This window comes from Cydia strobilella, chromosome Z (genome assembly GCF_947568885.1).
Source record: "Cydia strobilella chromosome Z, ilCydStro3.1, whole genome shotgun sequence".
In the NCBI taxonomy this organism is placed as follows: Eukaryota; Metazoa; Arthropoda; class Insecta; order Lepidoptera; family Tortricidae; genus Cydia; species Cydia strobilella.
Window position 1 is genome coordinate 4,563,391 of NC_086068.1, and position 13,396 is coordinate 4,576,786.

The 13,396-nt window shown below is 40.2% G+C and overlaps 1 protein-coding gene across 1 annotated transcript in view; it reads right to left on the reverse strand.

The window, feature by feature from the left end:
• Window positions 1–13,396, reverse strand: part of LOC134754461 (titin homolog) — a 105,366-nt gene that overhangs the window by 28,134 nt on the left and 63,836 nt on the right. The window contains exons 21-26 of the mRNA XM_063690795.1: window positions 12,785–13,033; window positions 8,167–8,640; window positions 7,282–7,454; window positions 2,268–2,361; window positions 1,389–2,007; window positions 211–377 (exon numbers count right to left, since the gene is read on the reverse strand). Of these exons, the coding sequence (XP_063546865.1) occupies window positions 211–377; window positions 1,389–2,007; window positions 2,268–2,361; window positions 7,282–7,454; window positions 8,167–8,640; window positions 12,785–13,033 (1,776 nt within the window). The remainder of the gene's footprint in view (window positions 1–210; window positions 378–1,388; window positions 2,008–2,267; window positions 2,362–7,281; window positions 7,455–8,166; window positions 8,641–12,784; window positions 13,034–13,396) is intronic.

The window sequence follows — 13,396 nt, forward strand, 5'->3', positions numbered from 1 at the left end:
ACGAACGTGGTTCGCTGTAGGCCCTGTGATACGTGAGATGGACGTGTACGAATCGTACCAGACCAGTCACGAACCCAATATTTACTGCCTTTATACACTTCCTCGCCGTCCTTATACCAGGTGACAATAGGCGTCGGACACCCGACGACCTGACACGTGAGTCGGTCTTGATATGAAGCGTACCTGACCATTCACAGAGCCAATACTTACTGTCTTTATACACCTCCTCGCCGTCCTTATACCAGGTGATGCTCGGCGTCGGACACCCGACGACCTGACATGTGAGTCGGACCGGATACGTCGCCTGCACGCGCCGGTCACGGAGCCGCATCGTGAACTGAGGAGGATAGTCGCCGGATACGTCGGAGGAGCGCTCTCTGAAATTATTACAATGTATTCAAACGGTACCTAAATACAAAATACAGTATGTAGCCTCCTTTTTTGAATATCTATCGTTCAATTTAATAATCACAATTATTTACCAGTAGCGCTAGTGAGCACGTTGATGGGCGAAATCTCAGGAATAAAGTTTTGAGAAGAGGATAATATTGTGGCCCCAGACAATGGGTTACAATAAGTGGTTGAAATATTATTAAACAATTAAAAGCTGCAAGCCTATTTCCAACAAAGTGACTCTGTAGTTACTGAACATAAAAGAGATAAAAAAATATTAAAACAAAAGACAGTCATCAATTTATAGGTAAATAACATTGGAACAATTTTAAGGGACAAACAACATTTACGGGTAGTGAGGGAAATCCAGATAAGCGTCACTTGCGCCATCCCACTAACCCGTTAACCCAGACGTGTCAAATTATACTGGTAACCATGGTAACTCCAGGTCCTCCCCTCCCTCTGAGTAACAGAGGGAATACGGGAGGAGCGGTTCCCACATACCACCCCATCCCCAACGGGCCTGCGCAGCCCGGGCGTGAGATACGTAAATGTATTTACCACTGCGATAAAAAAAAAGGTTTAACCGGTTAACCCCGGGTTAGTGGTATGGTGCAAGTGGCGCTAAGTCGACATAATCGTAAAAGTTCATACAATTATACACATTTATTGAGATTTATCTTCTGAGTTTAACTACTACGTTTTGTTTAATTCATTTAGATATTTACTTCTTTTCTTCATAAATATATTAACTAGTTTCACACAGAAATATATTAAAATAAATATGATAAAATCTGTCAAAAATGTGATTATTATGCTCGCCTTAATTTTATGATTTGTTGTACTTACTGACACTATATAGATCTAATGATTTGAAGTAAATAATTGAATTGAATTGAAGCACTGTATTCATCATATAAATTTCGAAACCAGTTTACTCTCTATCATGTTTGGCCGTTCACTATGAATTTAATCAGACTCAAATATCAACATACCTTTTCAGTTTCGCATCAGCTTCCCACAGCAGTTTGTCCGTAACGACTGACATCCGAGCGTACGTCGACGACCGGCCGTGCTCGTTGCCGGCCTCGCAGCTGTACCTGGCCTCATCCTCCTCCCTGACATCACTGATCACCAGACTACATTCGTACCCGTTGAACGAAGCCTTCATTCGCTCGTCTTCGATCTCCTGACCATTCCTCATCCAAACAACCTCGGGTACAGGCTTGCCTTTAACGCTACAACTTAAGTTCGCCGTCGTTCCAATGAGGACTTTCAATTGTCCTGGTAGTATGTCTACAAACTCGGGACGGTCGCCAGTCAAGCCAATTCCTATTGGCGTTGAAGTTTGTACGGATTCACCCCAGCCGTAGCGATTTCTTAAAGTCACTCTAAAGTGATAATGCTCTCCTTGCTTTAAGTTGAACACATCGAAGCAATTTCTTGGGGTTATTCCCAGCTCAAGCCATCGCGCGCCTCCTTCCTTGCCAAGCAACCAGCTCTCAACTTTATAAGCAAGGACAGGGGTGGTCGTGTCCGGTTTCGGCCAGGCTAGCGACACCCAGTTGTTTCCACCGTCCACGACACTGGGCTCGCTCGGTATACGAGGCACGGCTAGAACAAATATAATTTGACCTTATGATATAGTTGGTCATCTGCCAGCTATTTTTGTGCCAGTGTTATTGGTTTCCGATAGCGAATTAGGGGTTAGATGCCAATTTGGCGATGTGTTAGCTAGTTAAAAATCATAGTAGAGTATCAACAGTAATATTTTGAAAATCAATAATATCTAAAAATAAAACTAAACTAGAAGAACTTTATTTTGGATTTTGGAGCAAAGCAGGCACATTTAATGGCAGCCTATATTCACTTACTGTCATAATTCCGACTGCCGTAAGAAATGGCGGAGTCATCCAACGGATACGTCCAGTCTGAAATCAGGTTCTCTGACGACGCTCTCTGTCGGACCTGTAACAAATAAGCTTATAGTGCACTACCTTATGGGAATATAGTTCGTCAGATCCGGAAACCGCTTTCAACTTTTAGTATGTTGCTGGGCATGGTACTGGGTCTCCAAAACTGCCGGGAGACAGCGGCGCCGGCCATCTACTTCAGCGGAATGACGTCATCAAAATGACTCCCGCCTTGGTGCACCGAAACTATGCATTGCACATAGTTTACAAATTTTTAGATGCTCCTAACTGTTATAATAATAAAATTAAAAATACGAAAAAAATCAACTTAGGGGCATAGCTATGGTTGATATACGACAAATTGTATCAAAATATTTTCAAAATGTTAATATCCAGAGAGGAAAATGAGGACTATGTTTGTATGAAATTGAGGCTTTAGTTTAAATTGTTGATAACGGTGTTCTAACTCTTCTTTGAACGGAAAGTTTGTCTCCTAAACAGGAATGGGCACACTATGTCTTCTTAATTATCTTTGTTGATACTTATCAAGTTTTGTTATAATATCGTTTCGAGTTAAACTTCAGCTCATCCTCGTTATTGGATTGGTATAAACCAAAACTGGAGGCGCATTCGGATTGTAATAACAGTTTATGAATTTGATCTGAATATGATCTGTCAGTGTTCAAAGTGACTTCTTCAACCGTGAGATATTGTTATGTTATCCAGATGAGATTGATAACCTGTTAATACAAACAGAATGCGTCTTCAAATGATATACAGAACGTGAGCCGGCCGATAGTTTACATATGTCCTTACTCAGATGACCCAAACGGCAGTCACTTTTATACAGGACGCGTTGAAAGGTAACACAGTGATAACTTGATAAGAGTTACCATTGTTAAAGAGGGAGAGGGCTAATGCAACGTTGTAGTTTTTATGATTAGTTCTTACACAGTTAAATCAAGGGAAATACCATGAAAAAACTCAACGCAAACTAGACTATTTTTGCGAGGGCAGACACCAAGCAAAATTTACAAAAACCCTTAACGGTTTTTTATAAATTGGCTCGATAGAAAAAAACACGAAAACATGTCTAATTTTCATTATATATTATGCTTATATAAGTAGTTTTTTCAGTCTAATCAACCTTCGAAACGCAATACAATAGTTTTCTATATGATGCAGTTTTTTTTCAAGTTTCTAAATTAGCACAAAATAATTATTATTTTTGCCATGGAAAAAACAAACAATAAAACTTTTACTCCATAAAACATACGGTCGATGGCAAATATTATAATTTGGTACCTTTTTCAATAGTAAAACGAAAATCTTTGATTTTTCTCGGCTAAGACCAACATTTTGTGTCAAAAAATGCACAGAAGAGTTCCGCTCTCGGTGTATTTTACTATAAGGCAGCCGTTATCTATCTATTCCAATACTGATTAATTCATCCGCTCCACCCTGTACAGCGATGCAACGTTAACAGTGTTTAAATCGGTATCTGTGTTATGGACAACTCAAACTGATGAGTTCTCGCTTAACGCAGACAACAGTCTGTCTACCACCGACCATCGACCACCGACAGTCACCATCAAGGTAAATAATATCGCATAAAATTCCAACTTTGAACTAATTACAAGACTAAGAGGGAAGACAGTGGAGATGAAAACTAAAATACTTGTCACTCTCCTGATATTATATACCGTTTGCGAAGCCCGTCGCTACCCGACCAGAAAGAGCAGCCGTATCGTGCCTCCTTACAGCCATAATATTAAACCAGCTGTCTCAGAGAACCTGGCTAACGCTCCGGTACTGCAGCAGTTGGACCCTGATGCACAGAGACTACTACCTGCCTTCGGTGGTCCGCAGAAACAAAATACACACGCGATTCATCCTAGAGATCTGTCTTCAAAACTAAAAAATGAAAACTTCAGAGGTAAAACAGCGCAACTTAAGATTGAATGTTCGCTGAATAGCGACTATCCTTCATCAGATAATGAGACATTACACCCTTCGAACGATCAAGAAAGCCAAAAACCAAAATCACGACCTGTCAGACACGTGTTTTCACAAATTAACACCAGCTATCCCCCGACAGGTATGCCAGGTATCGTTGAACAACTAGAACATCCTACGTTTGAACAGGAGCGATACCGTGACGCTTCAATGTCCTCGTATCCCAGCTACGATCCTGGGAACTACGGAACGATCGACGAGCATCGACTGCACGGCACAACTTCTGCAACGTCAAGTAAACCAACAACTTCCAGTCAAGCTACAAATAATGTTCTCTTTATGCCTCAACCTCATGCACCTCAGGATAATATAGCGAATAGTACAGCATCAAAAGAAGTGTTGAGCGGTGGTGGAGTCGGTAAACTGTTATCAAGCTTAGCATTATGGAATACGCGTGCCGACCGGCAATATTATGACAACGGGAAACTGACCAATCCGATCCACGAAGATTTAGTTAATTGTACTTTGTCTGTAAACAATTCTAACCGAACTGTCACGGGTAGAATGCCGTGCTCTGTGGCCGTGTCTGTAATGCGTGCGATGACAATGAATGCGGAGACAAATTATTATGGTAAGGAAGAGGTGGAGTGCACTATTTTAGGAGTGTCTAAAACGCAAAATGAGTACATGACGACGGTTCCTTGCTCTATGCTTATTCAGGTGACGAAGGAACATGAGAAAAACTTATTTAAGAGTTTTTAAAGAGGTACAGAGTAACCAACTCCATTTAGGTAGACGTTGTTTTGCGATTTATCTTCCCGAATCGGTGGTAGTTTTTTTAAATTGATTATGTACGTACGTTTTGGTGATTCAACAGTGGCAGATTTGCAGTCTTAGGCCCGAGGCCTTGTAGTAAGGTGCGTTGGGGTAAGATTGAACGGGTTTTTCATGAGGGGTAAGACAAAAAAATCGTCTGTATGCCAAAGCATTACGGGCGATTTTTCATCTTATCCCGCATGAAAAACCCTTTCAATCTTACCCCAACGCACTTTAACTACTAGCCGCCCCTTTCTCATCACTCATCTTGCTTGCTGCCGCCCCTAACGTCTTGCCGCCCTAGGCCCGGGCCTACTTGGCCTTAGGGCAAATCCGCCACTGTGATCCAATAAAGAGTGTTTATTTAAAATGTTAGTAAGATTAGATAAATTAATACACTGTGGACAAATTAAGAGAAACGCAAAAAAAGTTAAATTACTAATTTTGTAATTACTGTTTGAATTACTGGTGCTGTAATCCAGTAATTCAACCTTTTTTTGCATTCCTCTAAATTTGTCCATAAGTAGGTATATATTGACGTATGTGTGATACAAATTAGGAGATTAAGCAATTTCAAGTTTGCATTTCTCAAATTCATAATTTAATCATGAATAAATCATAGCAATAGTGAATCTGTATATTCTACTTACCTACATACTAACTTAAGAAGGTAATTTGTCAGCTCTTTATTGCATACTATTAGTATTTTACTATCTACGCTTTAACATAAAACAGTAGGTTCATTATTACAATGCAATATTACATAAAACATAAATCACTGTATACTGGGCAGTATTTGTTTTTTTTTTTGTTTTTTTAACAGGACTGTTAGCCACAGAGGCATTTATAGCTTTTTTAATACAGTTGCTCAAAAAGTACTACTTTACGTAGCTGTTCAGCGTGCGGAAAGTTGGTTTTCGCGAACTAGTGCTTTTCACTTTTCCAATTTTTTAAAATTTATACTTGTTCCAATTCATGACTACTTATTGTGTTAATATTTTCCTTTAAACGTCGTAATCAACATAAAAACCTAATGTTAATAAGAATACGAAAAATATACATATTTAATATTTTATTACTTACCTCTTCATCATTATAAGTCGTTTATTTTTTAATATTGAATATTGTAAAGCCGTTCTTTATAAGTTCTTTGAATGGAACGGAATAGCTATGGAAGGTAGAGGTAGGAATAGCTGCCGAAACGCCTGTCAAAGAAGAGGCGTTTTTTCTTACTGCAAGCATGTTTTCAGTTTCCAAAGGCAACATTGAACATAAAGACACTGTACCCGGCTACTACTACGGCCGGTACTCCTTGACCCTACCGAAATTTTGCGACATTTTTTACAACTTTTTAACTATTAGAAAAAGAAGAATTTTTGCCTATTAGAATCGAAAGAGCTTGTTATTCTGGGTAGGAATGACGTAGAATTCCCATAAAAATAATGTAGTGTAAGGTCAATGTGTAGAAAGACCTTCATAAGGCAAGAATTGTCGTATTTGTATAAGTAAGATGCGTAAGTAAGGTAAAATTGAAAGCGTTTTTTCATGCGGGGCAAGATGAAAAGTCGCCCATAATGAGGACGATTTTTTGTCTTACCGCTGATGAAAAACCCGTTCAATCTTACCCCAACGCACCTTACTTCGATCAGGCAGAGAGGAAAAGCTTCACTCCTTCTGCTCTACCTACCTGTAGGTGGAGTACGTGTGCAAACGAAAGAGTTAGAAGCGACGAAAGAGCATTTAGGCGGTCGGTCTTAACTGATAGGTCTTCACTAGAGATGCAACGGATAGTTGTGTGGCCGGGTACCGGATGTTCGGCCTGACCATCGGCCGAATATTCGGTATCTGGCCGCCGAATATTCGGCCGGCGGAACTATACCTACATTTCGGGTTTTCAGGTGCGCATTGTGCAGGTTTTGACCTGTTTCGTGGTGGTTCACGCACTCATTTCTGGGTTCGAAATGAGTGCGGGTGCTGAGCGGAATGTTAAAATTGTTTTAAAATAATAAACAGGTACGATTATGACCGTGTCAATCCAATTTGTTTACTCCGAAATCATGCAGTTACTATCCGGTACGGCCGGATAGTAGGTCACTATCCGGTATCCGGCCGGATAGTAAGTCATTGCATCAGGTATCCGGCCCTTATTTTAATATCCGGCCGTAATAGTAACTAGTAAGATTCTTATTGCTAGTAAACTTACCACAACTGTGACAAACGCGCGATCACACCCGTACGCGTTCCTCGCGAATATGCAGTACGTGCCAGCATCGGACACCACGGACCTCTTGACGGTAAACTTGACGTAGTCATCGGACGTCATTTTGCAGACTCGTTGGCTGTTGGTGATGTCGCGGGTGCCTTTCATGAAGACAACTGCCAACAAGTACAGTTTAAATTTATTGGCACTAATAGGTTAAACAAAAGCCATTGTTTCTTTTATTTGAGCGGTCTGCCATTGTGTCTGAGCGCGTGCCAAAGCATCAATGTTTAAATAGCGGCTGTATCGTGGTGGTTTTAAAGTTCAAATCTACGTAATAATGTACTAATATGAACCACGATACAGCCGCTATTTAAACGACATTGTTGCTGTGGCACGCGCTTAGACACAATGGCCGACCGCTCACACAAAAGTAACAATGGCTTTTGTTTAACAGATTAGGGTCTTAGGCGTAAAAATCATTTGAGAGAATTCATACTATGCAAGCTTTTATCGCTGACTTCTTTCGACAGGCGACTAAAACTTATCGAGTAAAACAAACCCAAACACAATCCTGAGGTTGCGTTGTTTTACTTATCACAGAGTTCCTACAGCAACCTCATTTCTCCATCATCAGATCAGCACGATGGTACCATAATATTGCATTGTCACCCAACTAACATATGTGTGTGTGTGTGAAGTTTCAGATCGAATAATGGGAAGTGGGTCTAATTAATTTACGAGTACGAGTAGCTTGCCAGATTTGACCCGAACATACAATACAAAACATTGCAAGTTAAATAAAAATCTTGGTAAAAAAAATGACATTGCAAAAGAAGACAAGTGACAGCTAGAATCACACCAAAACTATAAATATCTTTGAATTACCTTTAGGCTTCGGTTCCCCTTGCACCCTAAAAGAAATATTCAAATCCTCTCCCACCGATATCAACACATCCTTTTCAGGTCTCCCAACAATGATAGCCGGTTTTCCATCTGATTCAGAATGCACCACTGTTATCGCTGCATTCATATCCACATTCCCATGCGTACTCCACGCTCTGCACGTATACAGACCCGTCTCCTTTTCGGTGACATCAGACAAAGCTAGCGTATATAATCCTTGCTCCACATAAGTCTTAGCGTGTCTGTACACATCTGTGACAGATTTCCCTTCTCTGAGCCATTCAACTCTTGTAGGGCATCCTCGGATTTCGACTTGGAGGCCTATCGTGCCCCCTCGAGAAACTTTGTAGTCGGTGAGTACGTTGGTGAAATGGGGACGGCGGGACTCCATGGCTTGGCGTGTGAAGCGGGAACGCTCGATTGTCTGGATGTTGGGGCTTAGACGAGTCTGTTTACCTGAAAAATAGTTTTTTGTTTTACAAGGGGAAAATGTTTAGTTCCTCGCCCTCGTGCTAACTTTGATACCCAAGCAAGCGAAAGATTCCAAAATTAAACCACGAGTGTAACGCTGATTCGAAAAGTGGAATCTTGAACGAGTGGTTCAAGGCACGAGGGTTAAACAAACTTTGCTACCGAGTGAAACACAACATTTTTCATCACACAAACGCGAGGAAAATGCTAACTGTAAACGATTATTATTAACGTAAACGTAAATTTATCATGAAATAAAACTATGAAAACGGATTATATCGCGTATATTGAATTTATAATACATCCCGACGTTTCGAACCCTTTACGACCCGGCCACGACTTCGCGCGGCGGCGGCAGTGGCGAGCGGCGGCCATAGGTTGGAGCGAGACACAGCGATCGGACCTTTCGTTCCCACCTATGGCCGCCGCTCGCCGCTGCCGCTGCCACGCGATGTCGTGGCCGGGCCGTTACAGCGTTCGTGGTCAACGGGTGACTAAGGAAAAACTACAAAGTGCAAAAATACCCACATACAAAAATAATGAACCATCATAGACTATAAACTTTAAGGCTGGTTGTACATGCAAAATCGGTTCATAAGGCTAGTTATACAATACAACTATTTTTCAAGTAAAGATATATATATACGCGATCAAGTAAAGATACGCGATAAAGCTACGCCGGATTCAAGCCTACACCTCTGACCCGAGATTTAATTCACTCCTAAATTGTAGGAGGGGAATCCAATATGGGACCGGAATACATACATACATCTTTTCAAAAAAAAATATACTCAAAATGCCCAACATCATCTAACACAAAGGTCTCACAGCCTATGTGTCGCTTGTTCCTTTATCAGATGGCCTACAGGATCCCAAGCTGGTGGTAGAGAAAAGCCATCTTCCCTATTAAAGTTTGGATATTTCTTAATCTCAATGGCCTCGTGCAGCATTCTGGGTATGTATCGCTTCTCCTTGGCAAGAACCAGAGGCTTATAAAACTTTATTAAGTGACTAGCTTTATCCATGACATGCTCACAGACTGCAGACCTAGGTCGACGGTGCTTGACATCAGTTATGTGTTCCTTCACCCGAGTGGAAATGCTCCGTTTCGTCTGCCCGACATATGATAGGCCACACTCACAGTCCAGCCTGTACACTCCTGCAATCTGTAGAGGGGTACTGCATTTTACAGGCCTCAGGCCTTTAGGCATGAAAAACTTAAATTCGCTGTATTTCTTTACTACGGTATCTGAAGCTACATAAACTAATTACAGACCTAGATATACCTTATACCATAGAGTAACTGATACTAGAGCGTTACTGTCATAGTAAATTTTGTAACCCCAGTAAATTCACTGCCATCTGTCGACACACTTTAAACTAAAAATGAAGATTTATAAAAATACGATAGAATGTATTTAAATATAGATAAATGATTTTTTTTATTTGCATTAATTATTTTTATGATTTTGACCCATGTTCTTTCACTTAAAATAACAAACGAAACCGTCAACGCCATCTATACGACTGTAGGCCAAAACTAGTAGCGCCCTCTGAACGAGAATCAAATTTTCTTGATTTTCGAGGCACGTTTTTTCCTTAGACTGTATCCATCTATTACGGAGTTATATCTATCTTTGCTTATACTACGTTTGTATGAAGAACCAAGCTTGCCGGGGACTCTTAATGATCGAAACACACTAGACAATAACACTAGACCCAACTCATAGTGTTGTGTTCCTGGCGGTGAGTAAGGTTGCCAGAGCTCAACAAGGGTGCGGAGTGTTAGGGTCGGCTACGCGCATGAATCATGATACTCCTCTGGAGTTGCAGATGTCATAGGCTATGGAGACTGCTTACCATCAGGGAGGCCGTATGCGTCTTCGCCAAAATAAACTTATTATTATTATTGTGGTGTTGTAGGCCTTTTTGAGTGCATTGACCAAGCAGAAATTAAAATGAAATGAAATCCGTAATCGAAACAAAGACACTGTATAAAACCGTCATCAAACCTCTCAGTAAACAAAGCCGTTAAGATATTCGCGTCCAAACTTTTTTATTTTAATTAGTAAATGCTTTCACATTTAAATAAGGGATCAATCGGAGAAAATAATTAAATCTGATTTTCTATAAATAACTCCTTGAATACGCAATGGAAGAATTGGAAGGTCTTTAAAGAATATATACAGTGTGTAAATCCAATACGGGCGATAAACCCGATATATATAATTTATACGTCTAATCATTTTCATTAATTCAGGAGTTTTTTTTAAGTTACAGTTAATTAAACTGAAATAAATGTCATATACGAAGGAAAAAATGACCAAAGCCTCCAGTGTCCAGAGCTGGAACTGAACCAGCGTCCCCCGTTTACCGGACAGGTGCCTGAACCGCTCGGCTATCCGGTCACGGTGGCATGGGTCGAAATTTCCAAGTATATGACAATTTCCCGAAGGCTTGTGGCGCCCCCTGGCCATCTCTAAGGTAGAACATGTATGGCTCGACCTTCTAACTGAATCAACTCGCTGAATCGCTCGCGCTGAATCAGCTCTGGACACTGGAGGCTTTGGTCATTTTTTCCTTCGTATATGACATTTATTTCAGTTTATAGTTTAAATAGTACTGTGTCTACTTGAAAAAACACAAATTAAAATATTTTCATAAAAAATAATTTAATTTGTTCTTAGAGTACATTTATGACCCCGTAATTAATTTTTGAAAATTTACCGAGCAGCAATGTACTGAAAACACAAATTAAAATATTTTCATAGAAAATAATTTAATTTGTTCTTAGAGTACATTTATGACCCCGTAATTAATTTTTGAAAATTTACCGAGCAGCAATGTACTGAAAACATTACAAGACATAAACTTGTGTGTTGCTTTACATTGCGGCCCGAATTATTTTGAATTAATCTCAATATACTTCTAAGGTCCTATGCTATAACCACCGTCTAAATATTCGCCCGTATTTAATTTACACACTGTTTATGGAGGAATAAAGTCTTACAAAATGTATTAATTATCCTTAATTAGTAGATACTTTTTATACAGACTTTTATCGGATAATATATTTTTCTGTGACTAACATTTATAAGTCTAAATGAGCTTAAATTTTATTATTTGTTTATTCTTGAAATGGAAATGTATTTCAATGATAATGACTTAATGCAGCATTTCCCAAACGAAGGGCCGTAGCAGGAAAAGGGAAGAAAAAATGCCCTTTATGATTAAGGGCTGGTTTTTTTTCTATAGTTACTTTGCATCTAGTAGTACAATTGTGCCAAGTTTAGTTGAAAAATTCCCAGTGGTTCCGCCGGAAAAAAACCGAATTCTAAAGTATACGACCTTTCTCTAAAACTATTAATCTTTATTTTGGTGCAATAAAGAATATTTAAGTTACTTACTTACTTTATCATACCATCTTTTTTTCGAATTTAAACTGTTGTGAGACATTATAACATTAAATCATTTTACGGTTTAGACTCACTTGTTTTAGTCACTCGCGCGATATGTTTCGGAGAGCCGAGGTCTCCTTTCTCAAGCACTAATAGTGCGAGCAGCGTTCACGACGACCGTGTATTGCCTAGGCTCTCCGAAACATGTCGCGCGAGTGACTAAAACAAGTGTCTAAACCATCTTTTTTTTTTCATTTTGTTTAATTGAATAGTATATAGTTGGCCAGGAATGTACAAAGATATTTCAAATTTTATCGCCAAATGCGAGACTTGCTTAGCTTGCAACACCAAACCTAACTAAAACTTGGCCTAATGGGTAAACCTAAGCAATGCTCTCGACCCTTTCAATGCATTTCTATAGATTTGGTCGGCTCTTGCTCACTACACTAACTCACAACAGATTTATCTTTGTCGGTACATGGTGTTTATCAAAATATTGCCTTCTCTTTGCGATTAAACGAGCTACTTATCACCATCAGTAATCGTTCATTTTCTAGAAAATGCTTCTATCCGGTCCGGTACCGGACGACTTATAGCTATCCGGCAGACTCCGTCGGCGAGCTAGTAGGCCTGGTAACGGTCGTCGGTGATTGGTCGGTCGTCTTTCAGCCAGGTTATGGTGGGGCATTCACGAAATAAATATACACACAGAGTAAAATGTAAAATCTTACCAGTGAAACTGACGACATGCGTGATCTGATCGCACCAGACTGAACTCTCCGCTTTACATGTATATTTCCCGCTATCCTCCGGTATCGGATGACTTATAGCTATCCGGCAGACTCCGTCGGCGAGGTAGTAGGCCTGGTAACGGTCGTCGGTGATTGGTCGGTCGTCTTTCAGCCAGGTTATGGTGGGGAGCGGCTGTCCGCGGATGCGGCATTCCAGGACCAGCTCGTTTTCGGCGAGGTGGTACGTGTCTGAGAAACAGATATGGAATAGTTAAAGATACACAATATTATTATAGGCACACAATTTTAGTTAAAAAATGTATGATATGGTTTGTAATTGATATGTACATATCTAAATATATCCCTATTATGTTAATCTTATAAGTATCTTAAATCAATAGTTAATTTACATATTACGAAGTACTCTGCCTTGGAACCAATGTATGATTTTATACCAGTTGCGGTGGAAACAGCGGGACCTTGGGGTGCGGAGGCTAAGAAGTTTGTGTGGGAATTGGGTCGGCGACTGAGAGATAGGGGTTGCGATCCTCGCTCCGGATCGTACCTGGTCCAACAGATCTCCTTAGCAATTCAACGGGGCAGCGCTGCCAG